Raw genomic sequence first — 11,482 nt, 5'->3', positions numbered from 1 at the left:
ATGAAGTGTAACTGGCCATAGAATTTGGGCACAGTTCAAGTACTACTATGCCAGTAGATAACGACTAGACGCGTTTCAGGGTTGTATAATATAACCCTTTCCTCAGTAGTCATGATAGTTGCCATAGATCATCAGTTGTTTTATATGGGCACAAATCCCACCCCTTAACACATTGATAGATAATAGTAAAAAGCATAGTACTGCTCTCTAGGTGAACCGATCCATTGAATCCATTTATGCTTTTTACTATTATCTATCAATGTGTTAAGGGGTGGGATTTGTGCCCATATAAAACAACTGATGATCTATGGCAACTATCATGACTACTGAGGAAAGGGTTATATTATACAACCCTGAAACGCGTCTAGTCGTTATCTACTGGCATAGTAGTACTTGAACTGTGCCCAAATTCTATGGCCAGTTACACTTCATGAACTGTACCATCATTTGCGCTCTCACTCTGCTACCTACCCGGTTCAGCAGTTCAGATCCATCCCGGTGCAATTATCCTGGTGTAGCCATCCCGGCTCTGACGTCAGACGCCGTCACCACGAGGTGAACTTCCAGCCCTCCAGTACATGGTCCTGTCTACCAACTAATGAAGCGGTGAGGAATACCAACTCTAGCGCGCGCCAGCAGTCCCCGGACACCATCACGATCTTCGGCGCCTGCCAGCGCCTTATCCGACAGCGACTGCCACCACGCTCAGACCCTACTGGACCAGGCTTACAATTGGAAGCACCGCACAGTGAACTGTGCACACCACGGACACTCAGCCATTGCGGGAGCAATATCCATCGCCTGAGCTACTATTTACAGACCGGTAACAATTTCTAATATTACAGACTGTTTGCTACTGTATCTAAAAAGGGACATATTTACCCTAAACATCTAGAAGAGCAACTTTCTAATATATTTGCATGGTACAGATCTTACTCTGCTATTTTATTCTATTACTCTATGCCAAGTGTATAATTTTAATACTATTGCCTAATACATTGTTAGGTTGCCTTTTAATATGTATGTTCTTCTCACAAGGGCCCTGTGAGAAGTGGTGAAATCTTATTTTTATAAATAAATGATAATTATTATTGAAGCACGATCCACGTATATCCATTTTATACTCGCCTAGAAGGTCCGGGCTACACTGTATTTTTTAATTTACAAATCTGTTTCACTTTCTGCCACCAGTTGATTAAAGGGGTTCTCCACTGCCCAGCCTTCCGGAGCTCCGCTCACAGCGTCTGGAAGTTTATTGCTCCGAACGCTGTGTGCGGGCTTCCGTGTTCGAGGCCGCCCCCTCGTGACGTCACGCCCGCCCCCTCGTGACGTTACGCCCGCCCCCTCAACGAAAGTCTATGGGAAGGGGGCTCGACAGCGGTCGCGCCCCTTTCCCATAGACTTTCGTTGAGGGGGCGGGCGTGATGTCACGAGGGGGCGGCCTTGAACACGGAAGCCCGCACACAGCGTTCGGAGTAATAAACTTCCAGACGCTGTGAGCGGAGCTCCGGAAGGCAGGGCAGTGGAGAACCCCTTTAAGATTTTTTTTTTTCCAGTGGAGTACCCCTTTAATGACTTGTTAGTGATTTTTGGTTGTCATCGTGGAGAGGTTTTTCCTTTTCTCCTTTACAGGGGATCCTTTCCATCCAGTTGAGTCCTCTTGATGGTACCATTTGCTAATAAATGTATAGGCTCCAAGTAACCTCTATACTTTAGATTCTCTGTAGGTGTTATCTGCGATGTATGTGATCAGTGCATTTATGTTTACATGGTCTTGTTTTTATAGGACGGGTCGGTCAAGCGGTTGCTCTAAGGGCGAAGACTTTTGGGTTCAATGTCATTTTCTACGACCCTTATCTGTCAGATGGGATCGAGCGAGCCCTGGGTCTGCAGAGGGTCAGCACTCTACAGGATCTTCTATTTCATAGTGACTGTGTAACTCTACACTGCAGCTTAAATGAACACAACCATCATCTTATCAATGACTTCACCATCAAACAGGTAGGTACTGGTCAATGACAGTACGGGCATGGTGGTGCTGGTGGATGTAATGGCAGACCTAACATGTTTTTGTAGTTTGTGTTGTGTTCTTTAAATGTAAGTTTCTCACTTTAAAGACGCTATTCCTTCACTACGTTGGGGAGTTTAACTTGTAAAAGGTTCTAGGTTATCCCCTCCTCATGTCCATTTCTGATGAGTAACAATGGAGCCAACAGTGGAAACTGTTGTGTCCCTCTTTGCCATGTACCCTTGCTGTGGTTGTGTTTTAGGGCCACAGAAATCGGTACAGCTTTTGAATTTGGCGAAAGACCTGAGATGTCGGCTCTTTATTACCATAAGTAGAAATAAATACTTGTATCTTATTGCGTTGGAGGTAGGGGTGTCACACTGCAGCAATCCTGTTGCCATGGGGGATTAAACCACTGCAACCCATTGCCATAAAGGTAACCAAAGTGGTAGAAACTAGACTTGTGGTTTTGCTCCCGGCTGTCCGAGCAGGTAGACAAATTGTGCATTTGGTGATATACAGTATTGATTGCTATAGGGGCCTTGTGATGCTGCCACCCTTTTGCTATGGAAAGAACAATGTTCCACCATGCCATAGCATGCAAAACACCAGGTAAAGCTGTAAAACCTACTTTTATGTGTACACTGGGTAACAGAGACTTATTGCAATGGGGGTACCAGGTATAACTCTGCTATTGCTATGAGAGGCAGGTAGATTTTGCTATTGCCATATGGTGCACCAGAGGCTACCAACCGTTTGCCATGGGGAACTCCAAGCCTAGAAATGCCATTGCCAAGGAAGTAATCAGGCATCATTACTTGGAGGACTATATATATATATATATATATATATATATATATATATATATATATATATATATATATATATATATATATATATACATATATACACACATACACACATATATACATATATACACACATACACACATATATACATATATACACACATACACACATATATACATACACACACACACACACACATACACACACCAGAAAAGCAGCACATCCACTAGTCCATAATGAAATAAGCATAGGTGCGCGCAGCCATAGGAGACTTGGTTAAGGACTCCAGCTTTAATAAAAGTAGGAAAAGACCACAGCACACAAACTTCAATGCAAAGACTGATGATTTATTCCATACTCTGCAAGACAGTGCAACGTTTCAGTGGTCTCACACCACCATCCTCAGGCTTGAGATATGTGTGTGTGTGTGTGTATGTATATATAGAGATATATATATATATATATATATTCGGGTAGAAGAAACAGGCATGGTCGCACATCTATAATCTTGTATAATGATCTGATTGCTTCTCATATCACTCCCTCTCTCCCTATATAAGTAGTAATTAGCTACACAAGGGCCATTTCTTTCCTAGCAGCCTCCCAGTCTGACTGGGAGAGCGTGGTAAGTGTGCTGTAAAACCTTGTTCACACTGGTGTGGTGCTGTGCGGCGTCCGTTGCCGCCGTGGCGCCGTGGCTGTGGGGGGGTACGACCCATAGACTGGTTTGAGTGGCATTGGGGCCGCTCTGCCAGTGGGTCGCTTCCCCCCCCCCCGTGGGCACTGGTGCCGCTGCGGTGGTGGTCGTCGCCCGGTGTTACGCCATTTTATGCTAGGGACATTAGGGACCCACTCTAAATAGGTGTGCCTTGACGTGGCGAGTGGGCTTGGTACTTTTTGATCAAAAATGTATACTAACAACCTGTTAGTTTTTTATATTATGCTGAGAAACAATTAGATCATTATACAAGATTGTAGATATGCGACCATGCCTGTTTTTTCTACCTGAATTCATATATATATATGAAGATACTCAGAGCACAATCAAGCGATTCCATATGTGTCAACAGCAAGGAGATTCATGAACACAAGCAGGACAGCAGCCGGATCTTCCAATAGTAATACTACTGACAGGGTGCAAAGCTCAAAGACAGTGAGACAACTTAAAAAACTGGAGTACAAAAGATGAAGCTTGCACTCACAGTTCCTGTAGAACAGCTTCATATGGTTATTCCGTTCTGGCAGGGAGACTTCGGTGATGCGGGGTGCTCAGAGGCAAACAGCCGTTTTCGCACACAGGCGTGTGCTTCTTCCGGCCTCTCGAGGCCGGAAGAAGCACACACCTGTGTGCGAAAAACGGCTGTTTGCCTCTGAGCACCCCGCATCACCGAAGTCTCCCTGCCGGAACACAATAACCGTATGAAGCTGTTCTACAGGAACGGTGAGTGCAATATTCATCTTTTGTACTGCCAAGGGGGTCAGCAGGTATTGCTGTTCCTCTGCCATAGGAGGCATCAGGTGTAGCTGTGTTTATTATCATGTTATACATCTGGTATTCCCATTGCCATGCTATTACTGTGGGCGATTCAGGGGCCTACAGCCCATAGTGATGAGTAGACCTTGTGCTTGGTAGCCTGTGCCCATGGAGGGCAATATATATATATATATATATATATATATATATATATATATATATATATACCTCTGTTATTGCCGACACCTGTCACCATAGGAAATACAATTATTATTCACCAGAATGAAGTTTGACCTGACCCACAGGTTGTCTGCCTGAATTCTAGATCTTCATTGTGTTTTAAGCCCTTTAATTCCTCGGTGCCTCAGACTCTGTTAATAAAGTTTACTATTAACCCTTTGCTAAGGGCGTAAATAAAATGTAAACTTTAAACTGGTATTGACCAAGATCTCCCCAAGTGCTATTCTGGGTAAACAGGTGGTGAAATGCTCTGCTGGGAACCAACCTCTTCTCCACCAATGGTCCATTCAAGCAGAATCCTGGATTTTCTATTCCATATTCCGGTTCTATTTCCCATTCTGGAGTAGTAATGTTCTTGCAGATGCAGTAGAAATACTTTGGAGGGTCCCACCCTTCATGTACCAGCGCTACAGCAGAAATATTTCAGGCTTGTGTAATATCTCTGCTGTTAGGAATAAACATTCATCTCTGGCGCACAGCAAGACACCAACGAGACGGCGAAGAAATACACATGTAGTAAAGTCTACAGCCAGGCGCCCCCCAGAGGCAGCATGATGGATGGGGGAAGGGAAGTGTATTAATTCTAACCAATCCTACAATACAGTATTTAAATACATGTAGTTATAATAGAATGTAAAATTATATATGGGGAAATCCAGGACTCTGGTATGTCATAAGTAGTAGTCCTTATATAGGACTTCCTCTGGGGTCAAGTCCTGGGGAAAAAGTGTGGGAACCCAAGATATTCTCCCTCTCCCCAAAAATGTGTGTTTTTCTTGCAGTGCAATAATTATTATAAAGTGCCGGTTTACACATTAAAGGAATGATAGTACATGTTGGTGTCCTCAATCGTCCTTTTCACACTCTCCTTCTTTCTCATTAAAGCGCCCCCATGTCATCCCTATACCCCTTAGCAGTCTTTCCCCTCAACATCCCTACCCGGTTTATTATTTTCTCACCACAGCTCACATACATCAAGGACCAGTCCTGGAGGACAGGCAGTGCTAGGATCTAAAAAGATCTGGGGCACCCAAGTGGTCATAATGCCCACTATTACCCCATATATTAATGCCCCTGTGGAAATAATGTCCCCTGTGCCCCCATATACCAATAATTCCCCCCTGTGCCACCATAAAGTGATGATACTCCCTGAGCCTTATTATCCATCAAGGATAAATACATTTATCATATATATATATATATATATATATATATATATATATACGCACACATATATATTCTTATTATTAATATAAATAAATATATATATAAATACACACACACAAACACACATATATATTCTTATTATTAATATAAATATATATAATTTATTTTAAATGGCCAACTTAAGACTGTTGTCAGCTTAGTGTAGTTTTTCAGGGCCAAAGGTGTTTGATCGTTCTCTAGGTAATTTTATACTGGAAAAGTCATCATCCCACATGTGTCCGTGCCAAAGAGATTAAAGGAGATCTGCAGCCCTACACACTTATTCCCTAGGGGATAAGTGTCTGATTGTGGGGGGTCTGAATGCTGGGACCCCCTGTGATCACCTTTACAGGGCCCCTGCTCTCCCATGCAGGAGGCATGTCAGACGCAGCATGGCACTACGGCCAACACGCCCCCTCCATGTATCTCATTGGCAACATTCGTGCCTCCCCGCCTCTCCCATAGAGCTGTATGAAGAGGGAGTGTCGTCAACTTCAGTGAGGTCGATGACACGCATTCCCCGTACGGGAGATCGCGGGGGTTCCCAGCGGTCTGACCCCCTCGATCAGACAAGGGGATAAGTGTCTGAGACTGCAGTACTCCTTTAAATTCGGCACGGCTTAGAGATTTTTTGATACCAGGACCACGCAGGCCTGCACCTTTACCATTGGCAGTGCAGTCCACACGGAATTCTGCTGCAAAAATGAACATGTTCATTCACTGGTGAATCCTATTAACAGAAATGGGAGGCTGCTGCAAAGAAGATTCTGCCTGGAATTTCTAAGTTTCTGAAATTCCCAGTGTCCAAAATTTGAAGCGGCGCCACTTTCTTGCTCAGTTGCTATGTCTGACTTTGCAGCAATCTCAGGAGCACGGCCGAGCTGCATTACCAGAGGTGGACCAGTGACAAGAGTGGTGCTGTAACTAAAAAGACTGCCGTGCGCCTTTTTAATAAAGCGCACGGCAGTCTTTTTAGTTACAGCACCACTTGATAAATGACTTGATAAATGTTGCCATTACAACCACTCCCATAGATTTGCATTGAGGGTACGGGGTGCGACGTCATGAAGGGGCGTGGCTATGCCTTCACGAGCTCTTGGCGCCGCCTCCAGCATTCGGAACAGTTTGTTCCAAACATTGAGCAGCGGAGTACCCCTTTAAATATGGACGTTTATCCCTGAAGTATATTTTGAAAGAAAAATTTTTGACATTTAAAACATGTACATCTGTATATCATTTACATTTTTGCAAATGAAAAAGAGGTAAATAAAAAAAATGAATAAAAAAAATTAGTAAACAAATTAGTTACCGTATTTTTCGCCCTATAGGACGCACCGGCATATAAGACGCACCCAATTTAAAAAAAAGATTCTGAACCCAACAGAGATCTTCAACCTGTGGACCTCCAGATGTTGCAAAACTACAACTCCCAGCATGCCCGGACAGCCGTTGGCTGTCCGGGTATGCTGGGAGTTGTAGTTTTGCAACATCTGGAGGTCCACAGGTTGAAGACCACTGGATAGGAGGTTATACTCACGTGTCCCCGCCGCTCCGGACCCGTCACCGCTGCCCTGGATGTCGCTCCATCGCTGTCGCCGCGTCCGCGTCTTGTCCCCGACTCTTTGGATGTCTTCTTCCCCGGGATCCACGCTCTCCGTCGCCGCCATCACGTCGCTACGCACGCCGCTCCTATTGGATGACGGGACGGCTTGCGCGATGACGTGATGACGTCGAAGGAGAGCGCCGCCATGCAGGGGATCCCGGCCCGGAGCAGACACCGAGGAGGCAGGCAAGTTCCCTCCCGGTGTCCTGTAAGCTGTTCGGGATGCCGCGATTTCACCGCGGCGGTCCCGAACAGCCCGACTGAGCAGCCGGGTTAGTGTCACTTTCCCTTCAGACGCGGTCAGCTTTGATCGCCGCGTCTGAAGGGTTAATACAGGGCATCACCGCGATCGGTGATGTCCTGTATTAGCTGCGGGTCCCGGCTGTTGACTGCCACAGGGACCGACCCAATAGGTGTGTATTCGCCGTATAAGACGCACCGACTTTTCCCCCCCAGTTTTGGGACAGAAAAAGTGCGTCTTATACGGCGAAAAATACGGTAAATAAAAAAATACTATATTTGAAAGAAGACCTAACCAAACATGACACAGTGTTATAACATAATGTAATTAAAGCAGTATAACAATGGACTAAACTGTACAAGGGTTCTGCCGACGTTTTTGAAAGGTTGCCTCCACCCTGGTCTATATTTGCGCATTTAATGAATGATACGCGCCAATTGATGCGCTTAAATTAAAAAGACGCAAATAGTAAATATCTTCCAACGCCAAAGTCAAAACGGAATTCTGCTTCTCGCAGTCATTTATGTTAAAATGGCATATATGGAAAAGGCGCAAAAAATTTTTTGCTGCAAATACCAAAAATTGCGCAACAATCTGCCTTTTTACAGAAAAAAAAAAATGACGGGAACAGCTTGATGAATCTCCCCCATAGTATTCCCTGTATTATTTGCACTTTGTATCCCTTCACTACGCATGGTTTCTGGTGGCTGTCTGACTCCCTCTAGTGGTCACAAACTATAATTTTGCATTGGGTGATCATGAATATGGCTTGTAAAGAAATATATATAGCAGCACATAAATCCTATACGGTATTACATGTATTGTGGGCTATATTATTGATTTGCATCTCTTGTATAAGTTTAACCTTGTTCAAAGCACAAACTACATCCAGAGCTGCACTCAGACTTCTGCAGGTTTTTAAAAAGGGGTTTTTTCCTGGAAAAGTAAAATGGAGCTGATTTCTTTAAAGAAACAGTAAATGGAGCAGTGTTGTAATACCACACACAACCTGAGGACAGAGGTGGCACTGGTTTTAAAAGAAAACAGTTGTGCTTACCCACCCCCAAACCAGATATTGACATTTGGTGTCCCCATGCACCCCTCTTTCTACTAGTTCCAGGCACATGGACCCTCCATGCCCACAATACTTGCCCCTATCGGCACCAATACACAGCATAAAAACTACTGGTGCTGACTAAGGTGCTTAGTGCCTGCATTCTGCTGTTCACACTGTCCTGAATGGCTGCAACGTGCACACAGAAATATCCCAAATTTGGCATCCACAGAAACAATAAACCTGTTCATTGTTTCTGCGGATTCCTCTTGGAAATGCATTTCTGTCTATTGAGACGGCGCATTTCCAAGCGGTCCTAGCCGTAGTGGAAAATGCAAATGTGCGCAATGCCCACCCAGAATGTTTTCCGGACGGATATATATTACACACTTTTTCCCATTTTACCCTCAAAAAGTGTTTAAAAATAAATTAATAAATAAATAAACATATTTGGTATCGCTATCTGCGTAAATGTCTGAACTATTAAAATATAATGTTAATGATCCCATACGGTGACCGTAAAAAAAAAAAAATCTGAAATTACTACTTTTTTGTCACATTTTATTTAAAAAAAATGAATAAGTTCTATATAAAAAAAAAGTACAGATCACGACGCAAAAAAATCAGCCCTCATACCGCAACTTATACGTAAAAATGAAAAAGTAAAGTTATAGGTGGTCAAAATAGAGGGTTTTTAAACGTACTAATTTGGTTAAAAAGTTTGATATTATTTTTTTAAGCGCAACAATAATAGAAATGTAATCATGGGTATTGTTTTAATCGTATTGACCTATAGAATAAAGAAAACATCATTTCTACTGTAAATTGTATGGCGTCAAAACAAATTGTATTTTTTTGGGTTGCACCATATATTTTATGGTAAAATGAGTGATGTCATTACAAATGACAACTGGTCGTGCAAAAAACAAGCCCTCATACTCGTCTGTGGACGAAAATATAAAAGAGTTACGATTTTTAGAAGGCGAGGAGGAAAAAACGAAAATGCAAAAATAAAATTGGCCTGGTCCTTAAGGTCAAAATGGGCTTGGTCCTTAAGGGGTTAATCATACACTATTTTTTGACCCACACGAAGTAGCTTTGAAAAGGATTAAGGAATATTAAAAAGGGTACGATTTTTGTAAAAATGTAACCGACAAAAACGTGGGAATTCTTTTTAGACACATCCGATTTTAAGCCATCTGTTTTAAAGGGGTTATCTGGCAAAAATGTTATTAGCCCTATGTCCTGCCTTCTGCAGTTAAAATAATAAATATTTAAAGAGTACCTGTCATCAAATCAAACGTTTAATATATTGTTCCTTATGTTATTATAAGACACTTTGCTATTTACTTGCTGTTAAAATTCTCAACCTTTATATATTTTTAATGTAATTGAAAAACGGCCACAAGGTGGCTCTGTTCTGTTACCTGCTGCAAGTAAAACAGTTTGGTCTCCTCCCAGCCTAGCAGGAGACCAAACTCAGGAAGTGCGTGTGGGGCATGGCGAGGCACAGCTCTCGCAGGCTTCAGTGACGTTGCGCTTGCTGGGGAATGCCCACTTTCTCCTCCCGGGAGCTCACACAATGTGAACAAGGGGAAAAGTATGATACAGTTTTATAAAGCATTTTTTAAGGGCAGGAGGGGTGTTAGGAGTAGTTAGGGAATATAATCTGAATTAGTTTAGAAAATGATGGTTTGATGACAGGTACTCAGGTACTTATTATTACTTAATTATCTTCCACCAAATAACGTCCTCTGGTCTCCCGACCAGTCACACTGCCCTCACCTAATCACCGGCGGTATCGGCCAGTAATAAGCTGAGCAACAATGTCATGTAACAGGTCTGGGCACCAGGAAGAAGGCTGGGCCAAGGCTCAATACATGATACTGTTGCTCAGCTTATTACCAGCTGAGGCCGAATATCGCTGCGTCCAGCGCGTAGCTAAGTCCAGTTGGGCCGTAAAAGCAGGAAGAAGACCGGGGCGAGCAATGCCAGCAGCACTGGGGAAGCTGTGGAAGGAAAGTTTAAAGTTTTATTATTTTAATTGTGGCAACCCGGGCATATAGGGGTAAGAAAATATTTCTCCTGATAACCCCTGATACAATACATTCGACTGATGCAAAAAATTGGGATGTGAATGCGGCCTTACTCTTTCCTCTTACTCGTATTCTTCATGGCACTAACAATAGAGAGTGCAGTGCCATGCGGTGCATAAGTAAATGCCTCTAAATCGTTGTCACTCGCTAGATAGCCCTGCAGCGAATATCTAGACTCTCTAAGAAGGTCTCTGAACTCTGGATCTCCCCAACAGATGAGGCAAGGAGCGTTCCTGGTAAATACAGCCCGAGGCGGCCTGGTGGACGAAAAGGCGCTAGCACAAGCCCTGAAGGAGGGAAGGATACGAGGAGCCGCACTAGATGTCCACGAATCTGAACCGTTCAGGTACTGCGCATGCACCACATGCCGGTTGTTCTCAGTTCATCCCTTTACGGCAGTGTTTTCCCAACCAAGGTGTGCCCAGCTGTTGCAAAAAACTACGACTCCCAGCATGCTGGGATTTGTAGTTTTGCAACAGCTGGAGGCACCCTGGTTAGGAAACACTGTACTAGGGATCTGTAGTTGTCAGGAAGTGGATCCTGAGCAGCCAGATTACTCAAGTGAAGTTGGGTTGGCGCGTATTAGCCTGGCAGCCACCATGTCATGCCAACCTCAGCAGCCTGCACTATTCATCAGATTGTTCTCTTTTAGAAATGAATGTAGGTGAAGAACCTCTTAAGCAGTCAGCCGATGTATGACCACATTTTCTTTTGACCGATCTGAATTGTCCCGGGGTCACAATTCTTTATT

At 43.6% G+C, this 11,482-nt stretch overlaps 1 protein-coding gene across 14 annotated transcripts in view; it reads left to right on the top strand.

Annotated features, from left to right (window-relative positions):
* Positions 1-11,482, top strand: part of CTBP1 (C-terminal binding protein 1) — a 659,916-nt gene that overhangs the window by 635,948 nt on the left and 12,486 nt on the right. For all 14 annotated transcript variants that reach the window (XM_056554666.1, XM_056554659.1, XM_056554676.1 and 11 more), the window contains 2 exons: positions 1,787-2,001; positions 10,947-11,077. In XM_056554666.1, the coding sequence (XP_056410641.1) occupies positions 1,787-2,001; positions 10,947-11,077 (346 nt within the window). The remainder of the gene's footprint in view (positions 1-1,786; positions 2,002-10,946; positions 11,078-11,482) is intronic.

Source organism: Hyla sarda, chromosome 1 (assembly GCF_029499605.1).
Source record: "Hyla sarda isolate aHylSar1 chromosome 1, aHylSar1.hap1, whole genome shotgun sequence".
NCBI classification, from domain to species: Eukaryota; Metazoa; Chordata; class Amphibia; order Anura; family Hylidae; genus Hyla; species Hyla sarda.
This window is presented reverse-complemented; position numbering and strand designations above follow the sequence as displayed.